Source organism: Camarhynchus parvulus, chromosome 2 (assembly GCF_901933205.1).
Source record: "Camarhynchus parvulus chromosome 2, STF_HiC, whole genome shotgun sequence".
NCBI lineage: Eukaryota > Metazoa > Chordata > Aves > Passeriformes > Thraupidae > Camarhynchus > Camarhynchus parvulus.
This window is the reverse complement of record NC_044572.1, coordinates 708,200-733,571: the sequence shown is the minus strand read 5'-3', so window position 1 is coordinate 733,571 and position 25,372 is coordinate 708,200. Positions and strand designations below refer to the sequence as shown.

At 58.6% G+C, this 25,372-nt stretch overlaps 2 protein-coding genes across 3 annotated transcripts in view; one reads left to right on the top strand and one right to left on the bottom strand.

The window, feature by feature from the left end:
* Window positions 1–19,872, top strand: part of MAP4 (microtubule associated protein 4) — a 155,696-nt gene extending 135,824 nt beyond the window's left edge. The window contains 10 exon segments of the mRNA XM_030971476.1: window positions 839–898; window positions 2,336–2,415; window positions 2,417–2,656; window positions 4,399–4,521; window positions 6,174–6,266; window positions 10,325–10,406; window positions 12,844–12,956; window positions 14,656–14,736; window positions 14,738–14,834; window positions 15,094–19,872. Coding sequence (XP_030827336.1) covers window positions 839–898; window positions 2,336–2,415; window positions 2,417–2,656; window positions 4,399–4,521; window positions 6,174–6,266; window positions 10,325–10,406; window positions 12,844–12,956; window positions 14,656–14,736; window positions 14,738–14,834; window positions 15,094–15,098 — 974 coding nt within the window. The 3' untranslated portion in view covers window positions 15,099–19,872.
* Window positions 19,873–20,637: 765 nt separating this feature from the next.
* DHX30 (DExH-box helicase 30) overlaps window positions 20,638–25,372 on the bottom strand; it is a 31,439-nt gene continuing 26,704 nt past the window's right edge. For both annotated transcript variants that reach the window (XM_030971478.1, XM_030971477.1), the window contains 7 exons: window positions 25,060–25,141; window positions 24,211–24,404; window positions 23,975–24,134; window positions 23,581–23,738; window positions 23,026–23,129; window positions 22,809–22,948; window positions 20,638–22,317 (listed from right to left, as the gene is read on the bottom strand). In XM_030971478.1, coding sequence (XP_030827338.1) covers window positions 22,082–22,317; window positions 22,809–22,948; window positions 23,026–23,129; window positions 23,581–23,738; window positions 23,975–24,134; window positions 24,211–24,404; window positions 25,060–25,141 — 1,074 coding nt within the window. In that variant the 3' untranslated portion in view covers window positions 20,638–22,081. The remainder of the gene's footprint in view (window positions 22,318–22,808; window positions 22,949–23,025; window positions 23,130–23,580; window positions 23,739–23,974; window positions 24,135–24,210; window positions 24,405–25,059; window positions 25,142–25,372) is intronic.

Sequence of the window (25,372 nt, the reverse complement as noted above, 5' to 3'; positions counted from 1 at the left end):
AAATCTAGGACTTAATGGAAATTAAATATTAAAAAAATGAGGGTTTTCCTAATTTCTAGCTTGGGTCTTTTCCATTTATTATTTCTTTTCAATGTTGCCTTCCTTTGGCTATTGAAATGAAGCAGAATTTACCCTAACATGCTCATCACTGATAGTAAAACCCCTACAATTTCATGATCAAAGAGTTCCTTAAAATAAAGTCCCATTTCTATTTTTCAGTCTGTGGTTTTTGCCTTGATCAGTTTGGTGTTTGGTTTTCTCCTGCTTGGGGAAGTGTGGCTGCATCCCTGGTTTGGAGTGTCCTCTGTGCAGTGTAATCAGGTCATGATCGTTGGGCTTTGCCCAAAGGCAGCTCAGTTTAGGGATTGATTTTTGGGTTTATACAATTAAAATAGCAGCCAAAATATGTGCAATAACTCCTGTGCAAGAAAATTGGCACGGGGTAGGACTGGTCTGGCAATGAGATCAAGGTTGGGCAAGGACAAATGCGGGGCTGCTTTTGTTCCTTTTTAAAGAAAGGAAAAGTTTTGGGGTGAGTTCTTTTGCTTGGTTGGAGTCTTTTTAAGAAATGAAGATGGGGCAGAATTAAAATACTCCCAGTGAGTGCTGTCAGATTCAGGAAGGTAATGTGAGTTAAAATGCAGCCCGTCCCCAGGTGTGTGGTGTCACAGAGCAAGGATCCTTTGACAAGGATTGGTGCTTTGGCTGCCAGACATGAGGGGTTCTGGTGGCAGCAGGAGCTGCCCAGGCAGGTGCTCCCACAGAGCACTGAATCCTGGGCTGGTTCCAGGCTGGAACGTGCAGGGATCTCCCCTGACTGCTGTGTTTGTGTTGGCAGCCATCAAGACGGACGCGAAGCCGGCAGATGCCAAGAAACCTCCTGCCAAGTCTCCCTCAGGTAACCTCACCTCCCTCCTCACCTGGGCTCTGGGAAATCCAGCTGGGAAAACCCTGCAAGGCCATGGAGCCCCTGTCCCCAGCACTGCCCATGTCCCCAGTGCCACATCCACAAGGGTGTCACATCCCTCCAGCAATGGGGAACCACCACTGCCCTGGGCAGCTGGGCCAGGGCTGGGCAGCCCTGTCCAGGAAGGAATATTCCCAATGTCCACCTGAACCTCACCTGGCACAGCCTGAGGCTGTTTCCTCAATCTGAATCCATCCCTTTTGGGGCTGGGGTCGTTAGGGGGTCCCTGTACATCTCTGCGAACAGAGGTGCCCCAAGCCAGGCTGGGTTGATGGGACATGGAGCGCCTGGGACAGTAAAGGTGTCCCTGCCATGGCAGGGCTGGGATGAGCTGATCTCTGAGCTCCCAGCCCGTGCTGGGCTGTGTGACTGAGGCAGTTCTGTGTGTCTGGGGCAGTTCTGTGTGTCTCAGGCAGTTCTGTGTGACTGAGGCCATTCTGTGTGACTGACTGTGTCTGAGCATTCTGTGTCTGGGGCAGTTCTGTGTGTCTCAGGCAGTCCTGTGTGTCTCAGGCAGTTCTGTGTGACTGAGGCCATTCTGTGTGACTGAGGCCGTTCCATGTGTCTGAGGCCGTTCTGTGTGACTGAGGCCGTTCTGTGTGACTGAGGCCGTTCCATGTGTCTGAGGCCGTTCTGTGTGACTGAGGCCGTTCCATGTGACTGAGGCAGTTCTGTGTGACTGAGGCCGTTCTGTGTGACTGAGGCCGTTCTGTGTGTCTGAGGCCGTTCTGAGTGACTGAGGCAGTTCCGTGTGTCTCAGGCCGTTCTGTGTGACTGGGGCAGTTCTGTGTGTCTCAGGCAGTTCTGTGTGACTGAAGCAGTTCTGTGTGTCTCAGGCAGTTCTGTGTGACTGGGGCAGTTCTGTGTGACTGAAGCAGTTCCGTGTGTCTCGGGCAGTTCTGTGTGTCTGAGGCAGTTCTGTGTGACTGAAGCAGTTCTGTCTCAGGCAGTTCTGTGTGACTGAGGCCGTTCTGTGTGTCTCAGGCAGTTCTGTGTGACTGAGGCCGTTCTGTGTGACTGAGGCCGTTCTGTGTGACTGGGGCAGTTCGTGTGACTCAGTGTTCTGAGGCAGTTCTGTGTGACTGAGGCCTGTTCTTGTGTGTCTCAGGCAGTTCTGTGTGACTGAGGCAGTTCTGTGTGACTGGGGCAGTTCTGTGTGACTGAGGCAGTTCTGTGTGACTGGGGCAGTTCTGTGTGACTGAGGCCATTCTGTGTGACTGGGGCAGTTCCATGTGACTGGGGCAGTTCTATGTGACTGAGGCAGTTCTGTGTGACTGGGGCAGTTCTATGTGTCTAAAGCAGTTCTGTGTGACTGGGGCAGTTCTGTACCTGACCCTGATCTCCCCTTCCCTCCCTGCGATCCCACAGCCGATTCCAGCCGCCCCAAGAGCGCTCCGGGCAGCACCACCAAGAGCAGCGCCACCACTCCTTCCACCGCAGCCTCCAGCGTGCGCCGGCACGGCCCCCAGCCGGCCCAAGCCCAAAGCCGCTGCCCCCAAAGCCGCCACGGCCTCCACGGTGTCTGCGGACGCCAAGAGAGCCGCGGGCAAGGCCGCGGGCAGCAAAGGCAGCGCCGGGCCCACGGCCCGAGCCCCGCGCCCCGCCAGCGCCGCCGGGCCCGACCTGCGCCACGTCCGCTCCAAGGTGGGCTCCACCGACAACATCAAACACCAGCCCGGCGGGGGAAAGGTGAGCCCTGCCCGCCCTGCCTGCTCTGGGCTCTGTGCCGGGCTCTGCGGGATGGTGGCTGTGTCCTCACTGCTCTCTCGGCTCCTCGCTGGGTCCTGCTTGGGCGGAGCGCGGGAGCCACCCCAGAGCCAGCCCTGCTCCACAGCAGAACCCAGAGCTCCACTGCTGCTGCTCTCCTGCCCCAAGCCTGGCACAGAAACACCCTCAGTCCTGTCCATAGTTCTGCCCTTTGCCCTTGGGTGGAGGAACTGCCTGCTGAATGGTACAGAAGGTGGAATAGTGCGCTAGGATGAGGCAAATCTGGATTGCAGATTGCACAGCACCTTTCCCTGCCCAACTCCTCAGGCCCAAAGCTGACATGGAATGAGTCTTTTGGAACCACCCATGGTGGGCACGAGGAGAGGGTAGCGCTGGAAAACCATTACCAGTGGTGAAACTTGCGGCTCTCACTGCCCCTTAAAGCCCTTAGGTGGCACTTCCACCATCAGCATGTCCCATGGAAAGGACAAAGGTGGGATCCACCTGCAGCCCCTGCTGAGCACTGAACAACATGGAGAGCCCTGCTTAGCTGTTGTGTAAGCCCAGCCTTGGCCTGGCCACGTGTGTCAGCAGCAGCCAGAGGGCTGTGCCTCCCCCCAGTGGGACACAGATCTTTCCATTCTCTTTGCTGCAGCTCTGTGGTGCTGAATAACCTGGCCCAGAACTTTAATCTGCTGCCAAGGGAGCACGTTCCATGCTGGGAGAGCTTTAATCTGCTCTCAGGCACATTAAAGTCAAGGGCACTCCTGGCTGGGTGTTGTGTGTCCCAGACAGCATCGATGCAGCATGGATTTATCCTCAGAGGCAGCCAGCTCCTGGCTGGGCAGCAGCACAGCACAGCCCTTGTTGTGTCAGCTCAGGGGACTTGCATTTGCATTTAAATGCACTGCCCTTAATTTTCTAAATATTTTCATAGAGTTATTATATCCTAACAATTGCCTTGTTAAGCAAATTGTCCTTTTTGTAGTCCTGTTTACACTGAGCTGTTTTTAGAGCCTGAGAATTGTTGTAGTGTTGGGGTTTTTTTGTTCACTGGTCTGTAGGTTAGTGAAATACAAGATTTATGCTGAGCCCCCCCAAAAATGCAGGTTCTGCTGCATTTTCCTGCATCTAAACTAGCAAAACAATGGCTATCCTCAGTTGCTGAATTTTTGTGAAACCTGTAAGTTTTGCTTTGATTTTCTGCTCAGCTGGACTCTCTGGGTGCACCTGCCTTTTGGTAGACAAAAACTGAAGGAGCTGTTGAGCTCCAAGGCTGAGTGCAGTGAGGCTGGGTGGGAACCTGAGCTGGGAGCTCGGGGTGTGTGTCCAGCAGAGCCCTCAGAGCCCCAGACAGCCCTGGGTGTCTTCACCTGCCAGACCTGCACCACGTCCTCCACGTGAAGGAGCTGGTCCTGCTCTGCTCTTGGGCTCCCCAGGGATTTGGTTGGATTTTTTTGGCAGGATGATTGCCCTGGGATTGCTTGGATCCTGAGGAAGGGCACCAGGAGCTTTTTGAGAAGTGAATCTTTGCCCTGTGCCCTGGGCTGGGCACTGCTGTGCCCTTGGTGTCACCGCTCCCGGGCATGGGATGATCCTTGGCCTGGGAATCAGAGCAGGCAGGGAGTTCTCCTGGGTCTCCTCTGCAGCAGGTCTCTCGTGTTCCCGTGCTCCTGCCCAACTTCTGCTCTTGCTGGTGAAATCATCCCTTTGTCTCCATCCAGGGGAAGGTAGAGAAAAGGCCAGAGTCAGCCGGCGCCGCGCCCAGCTCTGAGCCCAGCGCGGGCACTAAAGTGGCTCCTAAAGTGGCAGCAAAAGAGGGGGTCCCCAAACAGCCCAATGGGAAAGTGAGTTGCTTTCACACTTTTCTCTGGGGGAGATGAAGGAAAACGTTTCCATTTTGAGTCACTGTCCCTCCTCTCCAGCTGTCCTGCTCTCTCCTGTCAGTGGCACTGTCCTTGCACAGACACTTGCCCTTTTCTCCCCTGCACCCTGAGATGTTCCCAGGGAAGCTCCTCCAGGGAGGGACCCTCTCCACTCCTGCGGGAGAGGTTTCCACAGCAGAGTCCTCCTGTTTCACTGCCAGGTTAATACAGGCTTAACTTGGAGTCAGAGGGTTTCCCTTAAACCAGTTCTTCACACATAGAACCAGTTTGTAACAAGGCAGAGGGGTTGAGTTCACAGCTGCTCCTTTTAGGACTACACAATATGTAGGAATTCACATCTTCCCTGCAATATTCCCAGCCCAGTTGTACCAAAACTCTGTAACTCCAAGCCTTCGGCCATCACCATTGGATGGCTTACTCCAAAGTCCAAGTGGATGGCGTGAGGTGGGAATGCCACAGTTGAATTCCAACATTACCAGGCAGGAATGGTCAGGAATGAGCAGGATTTGTACCTGTAGGGAGTCAGTGAGGCACCCCGCACTCCATGGCACAGGTATGTTCCCAGAGCTGCTGTTCCTGAGTGCAGCCTCTCAGACCTGGCTGAGGAGCTCTGGGAGCCTGCCCAGCTGGGAGTGTTGGGTAATCCCTGCTGTGCTCCAAGCTTGTCACCTTGTAGGAGCCAGGATCCAGCTGGGGCCTGCTTGTGCTGTGGTAAATAACTCAGCTCCAGACTAAACCTGTGTTGTAACTAACCTCTGGAAACACTGGTGTCTAACCCAGCTACTGCTGTGAGCAGAGCTCACCCAAACCTCTTCTCTTGCCTTAAAAATCACAGACTCACTGAGGCTGGAGAAGCCCTCTGAGATCACAGAGTCCAGCCATTCCCAGCCCTGCCAAACCACCACCAACCACGTTCTCACACTCTTCATCTGAGTCAGTGTGAAGGAGAAACAATTTCATTAACCTGGGACTCATCTGAGGCCATTCACCTGAAGGTGTGACCACCTTAAATAGCAGAATGTTTCTCAGAGCCAGCTGTACTGCCCAGGGCTGGGGAGGGACATTGTCCAGGGCTGGAGCCAGCCCAGGTGAGGCCATGGAGCAGCTCACAGCATGCTGGGAGTGGTGGCTCTGAGGGCTGGCTCTCCCTGCTCTGGCCAGATGTCCCTGGAAACCTCCCAGGAGCCTCCTGGGGCATGGACAGTCCCATCCCACCTGGCTCTCCCTGCTCCAGGGGGGTTTCCATGCCCTGGGCAGTTCCATCCCACCCCTCTGGGTTGGCTCTCAGTGCCCCAGGGGGGTTTCCATGCCCTGTGCAGTTCCACCCCTCTGAACTGGCTTTCCCTGCCCCAGGAGGGTTTCCAGGCCCTGGGCAGCCACACCCCAGCCCACCCCAGGGCTCTGCAGGGTCCCTGGGCACTCCCAGCCTGGCACTAACACTGTCTGTGCAGCCTCCTGTCCTTCACTGTCTCTCACTCTCTCCTTGGTGCCTTCCCCAGCTCTGGCTCCAGCTCCTGAGGGTCCCTGGTGCCCAGGAGCCCCTGGTGCCCTGCACAATGCCATCTCTAACCAGTCCTCTTCCCTTGTGTTGTCTCCGTTCTGTGACGTTCCAGGTCCAGATAGTCTCCAAAAAAGCGAACTACAGCCATGTTCAGTCCAAGTGTGGTTCCAAGGACAATATTAAGCATGTCCCTGGAGGTGGGAATGTAAGTATGGGTCTGGGCAAGCTGTGTGTCTGCTAACTGCTTCTCTCTGCTGTGCTGGGGGTGCCAGCCCCAGGAGTGCTGTGCTGCAGGCAGGAGCCGTGGCAGAGCTCAGGGCTCCTGGGCACAGCCTGGAGGATTCCTGCCCTGCTCTGGGGCTGCCAGGCTGAGCTGTGGGGTTTGTTTCAGTGTTCAGCTCCACCTGGGCTGGTCCTGCTCCCTGGGCTGGCTGTGACCCACACAGGGGTGTGGACATGGCTGAGCCTGGGGCTGAGCTCACCCCTGACCTGCCTGGAGCCTGCATCCCCCAGAGCAGATCCATCATGGCCTGGCAGTGCCTGTAACTCTCCCCTGGCTCTCAGGGCCAGCTGGAGCCACACTCCTTCACTCCTTGTTTCATAAAAGGCACTTTGGAGCAGGCAAAGACTCTGGGACTTAACCTTTGAGCTGAGATTAATTTCTAAATTTAAAGGCTGCTGGTATCTGTGGCAGCAGGGCTGAGCTTATTAAAATAGAAAGTTAATCTGGTGGTGTCTGCAGCTTGGTTTGGGGCGTGGGGTGCTCCAGGTGTCTGCCAGGCAAGCCAGGTTCTCTGTCCAGCCCCTAGAGGCTGGGAGAGCACGAGCAGGGTCTGGGGGCTCAGATCTGTGCTGCTCTGACAAACCTGGGCTGGGCTCTGGGCACAGGGCAGGTTCAGCAATGCAAAGTTTGGGTGGCTTTGAAGGCACTGAAGGACCTGAGCCCAAGGAAGTTTGTTCCAGAGGTGTTTAAATATCCTGGGTTCCCAAGGAGGGATGTCCAGCTGCCACATCTGCTGAGGTGCCCAGGGTGTCTGGTCAGAGCCTGTGCAGTGACACAAACCCTGCTCAGGACCTGCCTGTGGAGCCAGCTGGGGGCCACTTCTCCTGGGAAATCCATGTCCAGCTGGCTGAACCCCTACATGACTGACTTTTCCACAGATCTTTGCAAGTGGCAGCCAAATGTGGGTTCCTACACCTGGTTCCCTCCAGGATGGTTGCCAGGGTGGCCAGAGATGCTGAAGTCACACCTGTGCCACTGAACCCACATCCCTGCTCTGGGGATTTGGGATTTGTGGTTCTCTGCTGTTTCTGTGATTTACACCATGTTTATGGGACTGTTTCCCATGGAAATGCTCCCACAGGATATCTGGGAATGCTGGCCTGGAGCCCTGGTGTCCATGGGGAGCCCTCAGGGGGTTTGGGGCCCTGTTCCTGTTCCTGCTGCCTGTTCCCCTGGTGCTGCCCCCAGCCTGTCCCAGAAGTGCCTTTGGCCACCCTGGTGCCAGCTCTGGAGCAGCTGCTGGCATTTCCCTGTCCATGCTCTCCAAGGAGCATTTCCTTGTCCATGCTCTCCAAGGAGCTGTATTTTATAAACCACCTCAGAGTTGCCACCTTTACCTTGCTCAGCCTTTCAGGAGCCTCCCAGGTGCCTTCCCTGTTCTTCCAGGCTGCAGAAATGGGGCTGGGATTTGGGGATCCTGCCTTGCCTGAGTAACTGTGTCACTGAAGTGTCCTTCTGCTCATGAGTCACCATCCTGTCCTTCCCTCTGCACTGCCAGCCATTGCCAGCCCTGGGGACAGCTGTGTCCCTGCTTTCCTCTCCTCTCCTCCTCTCCCACACTCTCCTTTCACCACTGCACTTTGCTCCTTGCTCAGCTGCTTAAGCAGCTCTTTATTCTGCATTTTCTGAGCTAAAAGCTCATTTCCAGGCTCCAAGTGCTCCCAGAGCAGCTCCAGGAGAGCATTCCAGCCCTCCAGCACAGGCAGTGTGGATGTTTTTATTTTTCTTTTATTCATTTTTGTATCTTCCCCCTCCCTTTGGAGCACTGTGATGTTAGTGACCTCTTCCAAGATGTTTTCTTGCTCAGGTAGTTGTGGTGATCACTTCTGATAGAATTCCCAGTGTTGGATTCCCAGGTGGGTCTGTCTGGAAGGTCTGTTCTGGTCTGTGCCTTCAGTCAGAGCTTTCAGGGTCCTGGGGACAAGAGTGCTGTGGTTTAGAAACAACTCCTGATTGAGCTTTAGGAGGTGATGGCCGTGGCATGGTTTGGGTTGGAAGGGCCTCAGAGATGATTGAGTGCCACCCCTGCCATGGCAGGGACTCCTTCCCCTGTCCCAGGCTGCTCCCAGCCCTGTCCAGCCTGGCAGGGACACTGCAGGGGTGGACACTGTGCTGCCACCCCACCCCAGTGGCTCCAGGCTGGCTCAGCTGCCCCCTCTGCCCTCTACCCATGGAGATCATTCCTGGCCATGCCCACATTCCCCAGGAGCTGTGCCCAAACACAGTCCAGTTCCTGGGGAAAAGGGTTGCATGGTTTTTTGTTTCGTATTTCCCACTCTCAGAGCCACTGAGGTTGGAAAAGATCCCCAAGACCATGGAGTCCAACCTCTGAGCAAGCTTTCTGTTCCAAGACAGCAGAACAGAGGTGGATTTCACAAAGTGCAGGCAATGTCTGTGGGTGAAGGGAGTTTGGGAAGGGAGTTTGGAGTGTCCCTGTGCTCCCCTGGCCTTTGGCTTGTCCTGCTTGGCTGCTCTGGGATGTGGTCAGGGACACAAAATCAGACAAGAGCTGAGACCAAACTTCCCCACCTGCGCCAAACCCCCAGAGTTTATTTCTGGCACCAGAGTCTGTGCTTGGCTCTCTGAGTGCAATCCCAAGGTGCAAACCCAGCTCCTGCTGAAGTGCAACCACCAGACCCTTCCCTGAGGGTGGGACACTTTGGATCTCAGGTCAGGAGTCACAGCTGGTAACAAACAGCAGATTTCCAGGTGCATTCTGTGAAATGCATTTCATCTCAGCTCAGTTCTGAGCAAGCAAGGACTGCTGATTAAAGCTGTAGTGACTTTGCTCCTGAGAAAAGCAAATCAGGGTCTGTGAGTGACCTTTGGAGGGTGTCACTGAGCTGGGGACGTGGGACCTGGCAGGAGCTGAGCTGGGCTGTCCTGCTCCCCCTGCAGCATCCTGGGGCTCCTCATGGGCACAGAGCAGGAGGATCCCTGATTCCCTTGGAGGAGTTCTGACAGATTCTCCTGAGAGCTCTCAGTAACCTCCCAGAGCAGCTGGTGGTCAGGGAATTCTGCTCATGTTGGAAAGGAAATCCTTGGGTTTCCTCTGTGACCTGACCTGGAGCAGAGCTGAGCCTGCAGCTTCCAGCTGGTGGCTGCTCTCAGCCCTGGCCTTGTCTTGGAGAGGGGTGGGTTCCTGGAGCAGGGCATTCCATCAGGGCAGCAAATCCCTCAGAGAACCCCAGGCTGCTTGGAGTGGAGGGACCTTAAAGATCCTCCAGTGCCACCCCTGCCATGGCAGGGACACCTCCCACTGCCCCAGGTGCTCCCAGCCCCAATGTCCAGCCTGGCCTTGGGCACTGCCAGGGATGCAGGGGCAGCCCCAGCTGCTCTGGGCACCTGTGCCAGGGCCTGCCCACCCTGCCAGGGCACAATTCCTCATTCCCAATCTCCCATCCATCCCTGCCCTCTGGCACTGGGAGCCATTCCCTGTGTCCTGTCCCTCCATGCCTTGTCCCCAGTCCCTCTCCAGCTCTCCTGGAGCCCTCGAGGCCCTGGCAGGGCTCTGAGCTCTCCCTGGAGCTTCTCCTCCCCAGGCTGGATGTGATGGTGCAGAGCAGAGCAGAGCTGGTGGCACAGCCCTGGCCTGCAGCAGAGCTCCCTGAGGTGGCCCCAGGCCATGGCCATGTCCCCAGGCTGGGCAGGAGCCATGTGGGGACCCTGGCAGCAGATTTGGCTTTTATTGTCCCTGTCCCAGGGCTGCTGTGTCCCATGGCTGTGCCTGAGCCCAGCCCTGTGATGGTTCTGTCCCTCTGTCCTGCTGTCTGTCCCAGCTCTGTCTCACTTTGGCCCCTGGCTCTGGGTGACCCCAGGGCTGCCAGTGGCACAGGAGTGGCAGGCAGGATTCTGGGAATGTGCAGGAGGAGTGATGGGAGCAGGGACACAGGCTCACAGAGCACAGCCTGAGGTGCCCTCTGGCCTCCAGAGTCTGCAGGGCTTTGTCTGTGCTCAGCTGCTGCTTTTTGTCTCCCCAGGTGCAGATCCAGAACAAGAAAGTCGACCTTTCCAAAGTGTCCTCCAAGTGTGGATCTAAAGCAAATATCAAGCATAAGCCAGGTAGGAATTTTGCCATTTCCTCATTTGTCTGTAAGTTTTGTCCCTTAAACACAGGCCTGGATTGGGACTGGAATAGTTTTGGGGGCTTGTTGCTTTCAGGGGGTGTTCCCAGTGCCTCTGGAAATGCCTAAAAATGCTTTTTCCACAGTTCCTGGTGGTTTGATGAGCAGAGAGGGGGATTAGGAGATGTGGGATATCCTGTGAAGATAATCTACAGCTTTGGCTCATTTCTGTTTTTCCTGCTCATTTGAGAAGGAAAACAGGGATGCTTCCACAGTCATTCCAGGAAGCTTCATCCATGCTCACAGAGGCTTTGGGGCACTCAGAACATCCCAGGATGTCCATGGAACATGGCAGGATAAAGGAAATTCCCTTCAGTCCTTCAGAGCACATAGCAGGGTCCTTTTAGCCTTGAGTCCACAGCAGCTCCTGCCTCACATGGAGCCCTTCTGGCCCCTGGGTGGATTTTCTGGGATGGGTGTGGGAATTACCTGCTCCCTGCTGAGAACACAGCAGATGCTCTGCCTCAATTCCTGGGAAACAATTGGTTTGTCCCCAAGCCCAAGGGGCTGGGGCTGGAGGCCCCTGGCTTGGCCTGAGGGATGGTCAGTTCAGTGTCCTGGGGGTGATGGTCAGTTGTGTCCTGGAGCTGATGGTCAGTTCAGTGTCCTGGGGCTGATGGTCAGTTCGTGTCCTGGGCTGATGGTCAATTGTGTCCTGGAGCTGATGGTCAGTTGTGTCCTGGAGCTGATGGTCAGCTCAGTGCCCTTGGCTGCCCCTGGTCCCTGGGCACATTCTCCAGCCAGGAGTGCCACTGCCAGCACGAGGGCCAGGGTTGAGTGCCCAGGCTGGGAAGGAGCCCCCCAGGCTGGGAAGGAGCCCCCCAGGCTGCTCTTTGTGCCTCTGGGAGTGCCCTGCAGGCTGCCCAGGCTGCCAGGTCAGAGCAGGGCACTCCCCTGGCAGAAGCCCTGGCTCCAGGGGCCCCCAGCCCTGGGAACGTGGTGCCACGGGTGTGCCCTCTGCCAGCTCAGTGCTGGGCAGTGACAATCCAGTAACGAGCTGGGGGTGACAATCAGTGCCTTGTCCAGGCCTGAAGGGAGCACTGCCACCCTGCCAGGGCTTCAGCTGCCTCTGTGGCACCAAAGCCCTTGCTTTGCACCACTGGCCGTGCCAGGCTTCCAGAGCAGAGCTGAGGGATTAATGATGTCGCTGGGAGGCAAAGCTGTGCTCAGCAAGACTTGAGCTGGGCTTTGGGGAAGCTGCTGGGATGGGGACTGCGGCCAGAGAAAGGTGCCCCTGTCCATGCAGGGGGGTTGGAATCATCCTCAGGATCCAGGATTCCAATCTGTGGGATTGTGCACTGTTTGTCAGTAAAGGAGGCAGCACTGTGCTCAGAGGGATGGAGCATTTCCCATGGGAGGAAAGGCTGAGAGAGCTGGGATTGCTCAGCCTGGAGAAGGGAACGTTTTGGAGTGACCTCACTGTGGCCTTCCAGGACCTGAAGGGAACCAAGAAAGATGGGGAGAGACGACTTCCAAAGGCCTGGAGTGCCAGGACAAGGGGAATGGCTTCCACTGCCAGAGGGCAGGATGGATGGGAGATTGGGAGTTAGGAATTGTTCCCTGGCAGGGTGGGCAGGCCCTGGCACAGATGCCCAGAGCAGCTGTGGCTGTCCCCAGATCCCTGGCAGTGCCCAAGGCCAGGCTGGACAGGGCTTGGAGCAGCCTGGGACAGTGGGAGGTGTCCCTGCCATGGCAGGGGTGGCACTATTCTATCTACATCTACATCTATAGATCTATATCTATATCTACATCTATATATCTGTATCTATATCTAATCTATATCTGTATCTATCTATAGGAATCTATCTAATTCTGCAATCTATTCCATTCTGGAAAAATATTGCTGAAATTCTCAGCTCTGTTTGTGACCTCCACATTCCCTGCAGTGTTCCTGCAGGTGGGGTGTGTGCCAGGGGAGCTGCCCAGGCAGGCAGGGCTGGAGCAGCAGGGGAAGGGGTGAGCAGGGGAGGAGGGCAGGGACACAGGGGAGCAGGAGGTGCCCTGGCACTGCTGAGTGCCCAGGTGGCTGAGCTGGAGGGGCCTGGGCAGGGACAGGGACAGGAGTCAGCCTTGGAATGGCACCAGTGAGGGACGGTGGGGGTGGCATTTCACACCTCTGCTGGACGAGGCAGCCTCAGGAGCAGATCCAGTGAGTTCTCTCCAGCCTACCTGTCTGGATGGGCAGCATTCCCCAGGGCCCTGTTCACTGGCACAGCTGAGAATCACCAGCTTTGGTCTTCCAGAACTTTTCCTGAGGCAGGGACTGTGGAACTTGTCCTGTCCCTCCTCCAAGGGGTCCCCAGGGGCTCCTGGGTGGGACTGGGTGGGACTGCTGGGGGCTTCCCCAAACTCAGCCCTGCTCCCTGTCCCTGCAGGCGGAGGAGACGTCAAAATTGAGAACCAGAAGCTGAACTTCAAGGAGAAGGCCCAGGCCAAGGTGGGATCTCTGGACAACGTGGGACACTCGCCGGCCGGAGGGGTCGTCAAGGTGAGGGCAGGGACCTGGCACAGCCAGGGAATGGCTCTGATCCACTTCTTGTCCTTCTGCTGCTGCTGTTCCTGCTGTGCACCTCCTCCTCCACAGCCTGGTACAGCCTCCTTACTCCTGGGGCCTCTGCTGTGCGCCCCAGGGTGAGGATGGAGCCCAGGGTGGGGATGGAGCCCAGGACAAGGATGGAGCCCAGGGTGGGGATGGAGCCCAGGACAAGGATGGAGTCCTGGGTGAGGATGGAAAGGAGAGAGCTGGACCCAGCTCAGAGTGCCTGACCCTGCTGTGCATTCCCAAGGGCTGGCACTGCCCATCTCCATCCTTCTCTTGGAACCTGAGAGCAGGGATCTCTGCAGGCTGGGGGCCCAGCGGAGGGGCTGGCAGGGGCCGTGCCCAGCAGAGGCTGGCAGGGGCTGTGCCCAGCAGAGAGGCTGGCAGGGGCTGTGCCCCGCAGAGGGGCTGGCAGGGGCCGTGCCCAGCAGAGAGGCTGGCAGTTTCACCCCCAGTGAAAGCTGCTGAGATCCACGTGCTCTGTGCTGTAGAGAGCACCTGGCAGTCTTGGGAGCATTTACAGAGCCATGGAATGCCCTGAGCTGGAAGGGATCTGTCCAGCCCAGTCCTTCAGCCCTGTTTTGTTTGTGTGGGGGTGAGAACACAGCACAGCTCTCGTGGCTGATTCATCCCTTCTCCCACAGGAGCACAAACTGTCCCCAGCCTCGGCTCTGCACGCTTTGGCTGCAGCAATGGGACATCTGTGCCCAGGGAGGGGACATTCCCTCCCTGAGGGATGTGTGGGCCTGGCAGAACCCCAGGGAGCTGGGAATTGTGCTCAGGGAGTCACTGGAAGGGACTCGTGACGCCTCTGCCATGGCAGGGACACCTTCCACTGCCCCAGGCTGCTGCAAGCCCCAATGTCCAGCCTGGCCTGGGACACTGCCAGGGATCCAGCTGGATCTGAGCACCCTGTGCCAGGGCATCCCCACCCTCCCAGGGAACAATTCCTGCCCAATATCCCATCCATCCTTGCTCTCCTTCAGCCTAAGGCCATTCCCCATGTCCTGTCACCCCAGGCTCTCAGGAAACGTCCCTCTCCAAACTGAGGTCTGTTTCTAAATGGGCTCTGGAAGCAGAGAAAACCCCTCTGGGGCAGCCTCAGAGCTGCCAGCAGGACAGACAGACCCAGGAGAAACCCGTCCAGGCACTGCCATGCCCTGGGTGTCCCCAGTGAACTGGAACTCCTGGTGTGTATACTGGTGCTTTGTGCTGGGAACACGGAATGCTGGAGTGGTTTGGGATGGAAGGGACCCTGAGGATCATCCAGTGCCACCCCTGCCATGGCAGGGACACCTCCCACTGTCCCAGGCTGCCCCAAGCCCTGTCCAGCCTGGCCTGGGACACATCCAGGTCATGATCCAGTGTCACAGCAGTGACCCCACGCCAGCCCTCTGCCCCAGAACACGGGGGTTTGTCCCTGGCATTCCCTGTGCCGGCTGTTCCAGGCTGCCCAGCTGTGAGTGTGGCAGCTGAGCTCCAGGACCCGAGGGCATCAGGAGGAGCTCCAGAGCCCCGGGGTCCGTCAGACCCCGCAGGGCCGGGCAGGATTTGCTTTCCCAGGAGCGGGGATCCCGCTGCCATCTCCTCCCGTCCCTGCACCCTTCCCTCGCCGTGATACTGACCCGTGCCCACGTTGTCATTGCAGGCGGAGGGCGGCGCGGAGCCGGCGCAGCTCCCGCCGGCCAACGGAGCGGGGCCGGGGCCGGGCGCCGCTGCCCGCGGCCCCCGCGCTGCGGGAGAACGGCGTGGGGCCGGCCCTGGCCGCCCTCAGCACCGCCGACCAAAGGGAAATGCAGAGCCTCGACACTCACATCCAAGAAACAAGTAAGTGCCGGGGGCCCCGCCCGGGCCGGGGGGAGGGAGCCCGGCAGCCCCGGGCACGGCGGCGTCGCTGCCACCGCAGCCCCCGACCGCTGCCAGCGACGTCTGCGGGGTTGTCGTGCCTTTCTTTTAATTCAGAAAATTGCCTTTTATCTTCCAGGCATCTAATGATGACATTATGGTATCGTCTTCCATTCCCCTCCTGTCCCTTGTCTCCTCCTCTCCCCGTGTCCCCTTGTCCCCTGCCCTTGTGTCGCTGCAGATTGAGTCTCACAAGCTGACGTTCCGTGCGAAGGCCAAGGCTCGAACAGACCACGGAGCGGAAATCGTCGTCTCCAAACCCCCCACCCTTTCCAGCAGCACCTGCCCCCGGCGTAGCACCTCCGCCAGCGACAGCGACAGCCTGGGCTCCGTCGCCTCCCCGTCACCGCCGCCGGCCGCGCCCTCCCAGCAAGGCTTGTGACCCCCGGCCCCGCTCCGCGCCCCGGGGACCCCAGCTTGGCTCTCTTAACGCGGTTCTGGCTTTAGGTGGGAAGGGGCCGATGTTCCTCGGGCCCGCCCGGGCTGGGGTCCCTCGGCGGCCGGGCAGGGCTCCCCTCCCTCCCTCCCTCCCGGTCCTGCCCTCCCGCTGGCCCGGGACTCGCGGGGGTTGCTGCGCCTCGGGGCCGGCCCGAGCGGCTCCGGCTGTGCCAGGGCAGGGCAGAGCAGAGCCCTGGGGGCGGGGCCAGGCCGAGTTAACAGGGATAAGCTGTGATCTTTCTCTCTGTCTCTTTTTTTAACCTCCTCCCTCCTCGCCGCTTCAGTTTCTGCCGCCTGTGGGATGCTGATAAATCCCCTCCACACTCGTTAGGCTGTTTTAACTGTTGACTTGAACCTTTTATTCTTTGTGACGAAGTGTTGATGATTTATCGTGTTCGAACCCGTGCTAAGTTTCCTTTTCTCTTTCCTTCTTTTCCGACCCGTAGGAGAGTAGGGACATTTAACCGCTGCTGCCGTGCTGGCTACTTACTGACATATCCAGCCGTTGTAACTTCTTTGTTGTTGTTTGGGGTTTTTTCTTTTTAATATTTTAAAACGATGGAGCGAGTTCATGGGATTAAGCCATGTCCGGAACGAAAGGCACAGGAATGTGTAAAGGGCAAACTTGCTGTGACAGCTCAGGTGGAGCCTGTGTTGACCTCGAGATGTGTAATTGATGCTCGAGATGTGTTAATTGATGCTCGCGAGCCCTCCCCGGGTGCCTTCTGCCGAGGTGGTTTATTTATTAACGGCACGGCCGAGCCCTGGGATTTGTCCCGTTTTTCCAAGGCGAGGCTGGAGGGAGCAGGAGGCGGCCGTGGCGGGGGCAGGAGGGCGTGGGCCGGGAGTTCCGAGGCTGCAGCAGGTCCGTGGGGGTGTGGGGAGCGTGTGGGGTGTGTGGGGTGTGAGGTTTTGGGGTGGTGGATGGGGGACCCGAGCGAGCGCCGGGATGAGCAGCGCCGTGCGGGCAGCAGGAGCAGGGAGCTCATCCCGGGGGGAGCCCGGGCCCTCGGGGGGCAGCAGGGCAGCGGTGGTGCCAGGGAGTTGCAGCTCTGACTAGGAAGGAGATCTAACCACCCTTGGAGCTCCTCGTTTCAAATGACACTAAAGAAACGAAATGTAAATAAATTAAAACAAAAGAAAAGTGTTCTTGGGTGGTCAAACTAATTTAAAGAAAAAAACAAAAAGGCAAGCAGAATAACAAAACACTGGGATCAAAGAGAACTGAACTAGGCGTGTGCTAAGGGGGGCTGCTCCAGGAGGGGACAGAGGGAAGCCTGCAGCTTCTCGTGCTTGTGGGAGTATTTCTTTGGGAAGCCAACAACGACACGATAACCCGGAATCTGTATTTACACACAAAGATTCTTATTGCACTTGTATTTTTTATATTAAAGTTTGCATGGTTTCTAATAAAATGGCATTAAAATGTACTAGTTTGCATCAAAGTCGTCTGGTAGTTTCATAAGTGCTTTTTCATCTGAATACAAATTTAAACGATGCAGATTTGCACCTGAAAGGGGCGGTTATATATACCCAGAGACCTCCCAGTGCTTCCCTTCCTCTTCCTCCTCCTTCTCCTTCTCCTCCTCCTCCTCCCCACCTCTCCACTCCCCCTCCGCATCCCTGTGACCCCAGCCGGGGCCGGCGGCCGTGCCGTCGCTCCGTGCCCTCCCTGTGTGTCCCCGTGTGTCCCCGGCGTTCCCGGAGGAGCCCCGGCTCGGAGGAGGAGCTGGAGCCGGCCCCGCTCCCCGGAGCCCTGCTCGTTCCCTGTGTGCCGGTATATATCACTGCCCTCCCGTGACGCTTCCTTCTTTCTTTACTGCTAAATTCTACACACCAGCTTCAGCTTGGCAGCCTTGCCTTTGGTTTGGTTGATTTTTTTTCCAACACTTGAATTGAGGGAGAATTAGAAGGAGAGGAGAGGAGCAGGTGAGCCCCTCGGCAGGACGGTGAGCCTGGAGCCTGGTTCCCGGGCTGGAGCCTGTGTTCCCAGCCTGCGAGCAGCCAGGGTGGCCTTGGCGGGGCTGGAGCCGAGCTCCAGGCTCACCGGCCGGGAGGGGCGCCGGGAGCAGCGTTTGTGAGCTGGGCGGCAGCCGGAGATGTGCGTGGGCAACCAAAGAGGAGGTGGAGGCTGAGCTAACGCGTCCCTCTTGCTGCTCTTCCTGGGGCACCCCAGGGATGGTGGCCTGGGATGCCCCGGGATGAGATTCCCTGGGATCCAGGATGAGATTTCTGAGGCGCTCTGGGATGAGATTCCCGAGGTGCCCCGGGATGAGATTCCCTGGGATGCCCCACGATGACATTCCCGGGGTGCCCCAGGATGAGGCCCCGGGTGCCCCGAAGGGAGGCAGCCAGTCCCGCTTCAGGGACTGCAGGAGGAAGGCAAATGGCAACATTGCACTTTATCTTCTGAGATTGCAAAAAGCAAACGAGCCCTGCCCCGCTGCAAAGGGACAGTGACATCACCTTCTCCCTGCACTGCTTTTCTCCGATTCCCGATGATTTCCCGAGCGCCGGGCGGCCCTGGCCGGGTGTGGTGGCTGCGTGCGGTGCCCAGGCTGTCCCTGCCCAAACCCCGGCCCAGCTCACCCCCGGCCCGTGCTTCTGTGCCACTTCTCTAACACTTGTTGTGCCTGTGTTTAGCTGATGAACTAACTAAATCCAGATACACTAGTTTGCCGTGGTGTTTCTAGGACAGCTTCAGTTTTAATACGGATTTCTTTTTTAACTTTATTTTGAGGAAGCGGCTGTACATATTGCTAGGTTGGGAAGGAGCCGTGTGTGGTGGGAATGACTTTAGTTTCCTGTCTGGAGAGGTGGGATGAGCTGGGTGGTGCTGAGACCTTAACGCTGCTGGGGAAGGGGCTGTGGGCGCCGGTGGCTCCATCGAGTGCTGGAGGCAGCAAATCCGGGGGGAAACAGGAGCTGAGCTCTGAATGAGATGCAAGTTGAATGTACACGTTCCTGTTCCGAGCTGGCGCCGGGGGTCCTGGCTTTGGCCGCACTGGGGGCACTCTGGGCTGGGCAGGGGCTGAGCGGGGCCAGGTTGGTGGCTGGCTCGGGGCAGGATGCTCGGCAAAGGCCTTCGCAGAGCTCAGGGCGAGGAGCGGCGCTCTGGAGAGGCCGAGCTGCCGCAGGGCTGGGGGGAAGCGGCGGGGCCGGGTGCGAGCTCCACCCCGGCGGGGCTGCGCTTCCTCCGGGCAGCCGGAGCCCGGCGCCTCCCGGCATATCAGTGGCATCCACAGTTCTTTGGGCTTTTTGTACTGTTAAACAGCAACATTCGAGTAACCGAGTTGGTGGGCTCGAGGCCGCGGCCGCCCCAGCGTGGCTCCCGCGCGGCTCCCGGCCGCAAACTGAATGTAGTTTTCTACGCTGCCCCTCGCGCTGTCCCCGCGTAGTGTGGTGTGTGAGAGGGGCCCCGGGACCCTCGCGTGTTCGTGTCTAGGCAGAATTCCTACTTTTCTTGGAGCTTGGTGTCGGTGGCGTGCTCCGGGTGACGGGGCTCCCCTGAGGGCAGGGCCGAGTCCCCGCGGAGCCGCGGCCCCGCTGAGGCCGAGCGGCCGCGCTGGGGCTCAGCGGCCTCCAGGCTCAGGGGAAATGTCCCCCAAGGCCGAGCGGCCTCCAGGCTGAGGGAAAATGTCCCCCCAGGCCGAGCGGCCGTGGCTGGGGCCCAGCACCTCCAGGCTCAGGGGAAATGTCCCCCAAGGCCGAGCGGCCTCCAGGCTCAGGGGAAATGTCCCCCAAGGCCTCGTGGCCCTCGGAGCCGGCGGGTGGGGCGGAAGAGGCTCCGGGCGGCGGCAGCAGCAGCAGCATGGAAAGGGCTCTGAGGGCCTCCGGCTCTCCCTCCTCCCTCCCCGCCTGAGCCCCAGCCCGGCAGCGCTCACCTTCCGCCCTCCTCGCACGGGTCCCGCCGGCCGAGATCACACACGAGGCCCCAGCGCCCCTCGCCGTCCCCGCCCGGCCGCCCGCAGCCCCCGCTGTCCCTCACGCAGAGCACCGAGCCAGGAGCGAGCGCAGTGACCGCGGGCTGGGGGCGTGCGGCCGGGCAGGAGGGCTCGGGGCAGCGCCCCGAGGGCGATCCCGGCCCTCGGCTTCCTCCGTGGTCTCGGGAAGCCACTCAACCTCTCTGCCTCAGTTTCCCCATCTGCAAAGGTGGGGGGGATTCAATTTTACCTCACCGGGCTGTTGTGAGGCGCAAGCAGCGCGTGACGTGTTCTCTAAATGTGATGTGTTATTATTATTTTGTGTCATAGGATTATTGGATTATTCTGCAGGGCGTGCCCGAGGAGGGGGGACTCCGCTGTCCCTGCGCCGTGGTGGGGCAGGCGAGGGCTGGGAGGGGAGGTCAGTGCTCGGTGTGAGGCAGCAGCTCAGCGGGGAGCCCAGCGGTTGCTTCTGCCTTTGTGTCTCCCCTCCCCGGGGGCTGTACGAGCGTCGTCTCCTTAGCAACATTTCCTGACTTGATGTTGTGATTCTTACTATTGTAAAGGGTTGAAATAAAGCTTCTAGATGTTCCTCCTCAGGCTGCTGTGGCTCTGTGGGGCGGGAGGGCCGGGCGGGGGGCGCTGGCACAGCCCGGGGCTCCTGATGTGGGGCTGGCTGAGGAAGGCGCTGAAGGAATTTGGGTGTCTCTGATTTCAGCCACAGAAGAATGCCCATCCCTGGCTTTGCTCCACAAGCCTGGGCTCAGAGGGGAGAGGGCTTTGGGCTGATGTGGGCCCTGTGGGAGCCTCGGTGCCCATGGCACAGCTGGAACAGCCAGCGGTACCAGCACCTCCCAGGAGGTGCCCCCAGCCACTCACACAGAGAAAGGAAAGGTTTCCCACCCTGGCTTGGACCTGACCTGAGACCCCAAATGGGACTGGGAGCCAAGTTCCAGGTCCCCGTGCCTGGAGCAGCCGCTCCTGTGCCCTCCTTGAGCGCTGCTGTGGAAACAGCCCCAGCTCCCTTCACCCTCAGCTGCCCCAGACACGGGAGCACTGGGACAGCCTGGGTTGGCCTCCTCACGTGTGGGCAGCTCTGGGACACGCTGGGCTGCTTTCTCCAGGCATCAGCAGCACCAGGACATGTCCCCCCAGCAGCCCTCCCTCAGTGCCAGCCCCCTGTGGCCCCTGTCCCCTCGGGGTGGCTGGGGTCGGTGTGCAATCCCTCACTGCCCCAGGGCAGCTCTGCACCTCTCCCAGCAGAGAAGCAGCTGTTGCTGCTCTTCCCTACCCAGGGAAAGGCACAAAATTCCAACTTTTGCAGGAAAAAAATAGTAAAAAAAGAATGAAGAGGACAGAGGCAGTTCCTACTCTATCCCTTTTTATTGTCTTTAATCTATGTTGTAAAAAGATCCAGTATCACATAACAGCCACGGAAGTATCCCAATATCACACTAGTTCGGAACCATTTAGACAATAGCTTAGTCTTTTTTTTTTTTTTGTCTTTTTGTTTTTTTTTTTAAACCTGCTGGAAGGGAAAACCATACTGCCCATTATACAGGCCAAAAGAAACAAACACTGGTCAAATAATAGTGACAACCTCAAGCAAGTGAAATGAAGATGAGCAGTTTGGAGTGACCCCAGGCTGCAGGACTCCAAGGGCCCCCCACGGCCGGGGGCAGCGGGGCCTGGGAAGGGCCCCCCGGGCCTTGTGCTGGCACAGCCACGGTGCCCTAAAGCCCATGAGCAGGAACTTAAATGGTAGAACTGGGAGAACCAAAGGGTGGCCCCGGGGCAGGAGCCCCTGTGCCATGGAAACGGCCTCGCTCCCATTCCCGGCTGCAGGTACAAAGAGCGTAAGAAATGGGAATAAAAAGAAAGAAGCCCGGACCCGGGGGGCACAGCCCTGGGCCCGAGGGCTCCCGTTACAAACCCCGACCCTCACAACAGCCCTGTGAGGTAGGTCACTGTCTTCTTCGGACAGAGAATCCAAGGCAAAGCTGGGATTAAACTCCAGATTCCTCAGTGAGTGCTGTGCCTGTCGCAATCCTCCTTCCACAGAAATATGGTCCCTGTTCATAGAAAACAAAGGATTTTGTGCCTCTGCTCCTGGCTTCCTGCAGGAGCGGCGCTCACAGGCAGCCTGGCAGCTACAATCACGTCCTGTGTTGCACAAGGGACAGGGATCCGGCCTCCTCCACGTGGGGAGAACAGGAATTTAAAAAAAATCATAGGAACAACGCAAGAGGACGAGAAGTACAGGCAGGTTGGGAAGGACGAGTCACATCTCACACTCAGACGCCACGACTGTGCTGGGGCTGGCAGGGCCCCTCGGATCCCGCGTGGAATTCCTCTCTATCGGCGCTTTCGGGGCTTCCTCCATGTGGAGAGCGGAGAGACAACAATCAGCGATCCCCTCCCTGCCGGAGCTGCTGCATCCACGATCCTGGCACAGCCGGGACATCTGTCCTCCTCTTGGGCCCGGAGCAGCTCTGGCCCCGTGGGGAGGGGGCAGAGGAGGCCCTGCAGCAGCCGTGGCCTTGCTCCCGGTCAGGGACGGGCGGAGGAGGCGGGTGGGCGTCCACGAGCCGGGGTCCGTCGGCACTCCCAGTCCATTCCCGGCGGGACTGTGCTGCTCTTCCCACGCGGTGACCATGCACGGAGCCGACAGCAGGAGATTCAGACAACATTAATCTTCTAGGATGGAGAGAGATGACTTCACAAGGGATAAATAGAACTTTATTTAAATAAACATTTGTGAACATCTTTATACAAATTACAAGTCCCCACACGAGGCTGCAGCTCCGCCTACGAGCCGAAGCTGCCGGGAGGGCCCTTGAGCAGATCCACCAGGATGTCGAGCAGTTGGCTGTGCTGGTGGTGCAGGTCCCCGGGGATCGCGGCCATCTCGTAGCACAGGCACGTCTCCACCATCTTGGAGAGGGACACGCGGAAGTCGCGCAGCAGGCGGATGGTGTAGGAGTCCCCCTCCAGCACCAGCAGGTCGCTGTCCGTCAGGGACACCGTCGCTCGCCAGCCGTCATCTTGGGGGGAGGGAGAGCGCGTGAGGGGAACGGGGCTGCTGGGGCTCCTCCGCTGCCCCCGAGGCAGCTCCTCCCCACACTCCTTCTGGCCGGTCCGGGCCGACAGCTCCACAAAAGCCAGGCAGCTCTGAGCACACACTGGGATCCTCCTGCTTTCCCACAGGAGGTGACCGATGGCATAGCTCTACTGAGCTCGTGGGTTAGAGACTGACTGCAGCACTGCCAAAACCCCATAGGCTGAACAGACCCATCCCCAGGGACAAGTGGCATCCTGCCAGCTCAGCTCCTTCCCCCGGGATGATCAGGCACAGCCCTAAGGCTCAGCCTGCCGGGGCTGGCTTTGTCTCCCTGCCAGAGCAGCAGCTGGGAACAGCTCACAAACCATCACCTCCATGGCCCTGCCAGCAATGCATGCCCAGCCTGAGAGCCTCGGGAAGCAGGAACTGGGTTCAGGGAGCAGCTGGAGCAGCCTGGGCGCCCCGAGCACTCACCTCGCACGTGGATGTCGGTGTCAGTCATGAGCAGCACGGCCAGCGGGTGCACCTGCGACGAGTCGCGCACGAAGACGCCACCGTTGGACTTGACGGCCATGAAGTAGGTGAGCCAGCGGCTGTAGAGCTTGGATGCCTCCCTGCAGGAGCAGCTCTGTCAGCCTGGCCAGGCCCTGGCACAGCCACTGCCCCGTGGGACCCCGTCCCCATCACCCACCTGTTGATGGTGGACTTATGCAGCAGCACGGTGCCGGCCTTGGTCCGGTACGCGTAACTGTTGGGCTTGAACTTCCCCTGGCGCGTCACCTTGCCTTGTCTCACCTGCCACGGGAGGGGACTGTCACACACCTGCACCAGCCCTGACAGCCACAGCCCCCCTCTGACAGAGGGAGAGGGATGAGCCCCTCCACTCCCAGGAGCTCCATGGGTTACTGAAGCATTCCTGGGGTGACCACAGCTGGCAGTCACCCAGTGCCATCACAGACAACTGGAGGAGGAAAATCCCACCTCAGGCAGTAAACAGGAGAAAAAAGCCACTTCAATGGCTCCCAAACCCAGTGATGAGAACCTAAACATGGACCCACACAAGCTGGGGTGGCCACTCCTCGTGAGTGGGGATCAGGGACAGCACTGGAGCACAGGCCGGAGCCCAGGGCAGGACGCCTGGCTTGGACACTCACTCCCAAGAGAACAGAAGCTTCTCTGGCACCTCAGCACTTCAGTGCCACCTGCTGTGACAGCCATCCCCAGAGAGCGATGGCAGTGCCAGTACCTGGATGAGGTTGGGGTAGAGCCCAGCCATGAGGACACCCTTGACCAGTTCCTCCTCCTCACTGTACTGGTTACACACGGACGAGGGCATGGTACAGTCAGACGGGGACGACACCAGGAAGGCTTCATAGAGGTTCTCAGAGAACTGCTTGACAAGGCCTGGAGGGAGGAGACAGCCCCAGGGATGAGATTCACCCTCTCCTTTCCCCAATGGAATGAGTCACTTCAGCAGGGCAGCACCAGCCCGGGCTGGGACAGGAGCCCTGTCCTGGGCCAAAGCCAGACCCTGCCCGGTCCCAGGGTCACCAGCCCAGCCCAGCCCATTTGTGCCCCGTGTCCCTCCCTGCTCAGCAGCCGCCTGGGCCAGAGGAGGGGCAGGATGGCTCAGAACTCACCGTTGATGAAGCGCAGGCTGGGCCCGTACAGGTAGTAGTCCTGCAGGTAGTTGTCCCTGGCACGGCTGTCCCTGCGCCGCAGCACCTCCTCCCAGCCCGCCACCGCCCGCACGAAGGCCAGGTGGTCACTGCCGCTCTCCCGGCTCAGCACGGCCTTGGCCTGGGACAGGGACACAGCTGAGCCACGGGCAGCCCCCGGGCCAGCCGTCCTCCCGTGCCGGGGGGCTCCTCCTCACCTTGTCCACCTCGGCGCGGTTCTGCAGGCTGCTGCTGAAGGGGTCCCGCGTCAGGCACGACACGATGACCAGCAGCGGGTGCAGGCAGCGGTAGATGGAGGCCAGCACGATGGCCTTGGCCAGCCGAGGGTCCGTGGAGATCTGTGCCAGGCGCTTGCCCAGAGTGGTCAGTGCTTCCCGCTGGTCCAGCACTCCTGCAGGAGAGACACACACGTGGCACATCCATCAGCTCAGCCAAAACAGCCGAGGGGGAACTGCCAGGGCTGGGAAGACTTGGGGTGACCTCCAGGAGAGGCACAGGGGCCTGCAGTAAGCATCCAGAACCCCCAGGTCTAACTGAGCTCAGGACACAAAACAGCTGTCACAGGCACAGGACCATACACGAGGCCCAGCCCTGAACTCCAGATCACCACTTCCCCTCCTTCTGTCACCCACTCTGAACTCCAGATCACCACTTCCTTCTGTCACCCACTCTGAACTCCAGATCACCACTTCCCCTCCTTCTGTCACCCACTCTGAACTCCAGATCACCACTTTCCTTCCTTCTGTCACCCACTCTGAACTCCAGATCACCACTTCCCCTCCTTCTGTCACCCAGCCCTGAACTCCAGATCACCACTTCCTTCTGTAGCCTCCCCTTTATTTTTTTAACCTTGGAAAGTTATCCCCAATTTTTAAGCAAAGCAGTGTGGGGAAGAAAACAGCACAGGGCACGTGGTTTTGGGAAGTCACTGTCAACTGCTATCCCCCCATCCAGGGACAATCCTGCCCAGTCTGCCCCACAGTAGCCAAGTCCCATCCCCATGCTGAGAACAGCAAACATGTTTCCAGGACACAGAATTAACTCACCAATCTCCTGCAGCAAGATCACAGCTTCATCCACAGCTTTGATGTCAGGGCTGTCCAGAGCCTTGGAGAGAAATTCAACTGCCTGCAACACAGCAGGGGAAGGGAAAAGGGAAAAAGTGAGCCAGTTTCCCATACAGCTGTGAGGGCCCTCGGGAACCCAGATTGCAGCACAATTCCCTCTTTGTCTGCCTCCAGGGATATGACTCAGCCCTCTCCATTCCTTCAGGCTTCCAGACACACTCTGTGATCTCAGCGAGATTTCCTGCCCTGAACTTCCCTGGACAGCACCACGTTCAGCAAAGCACGAGCTCAA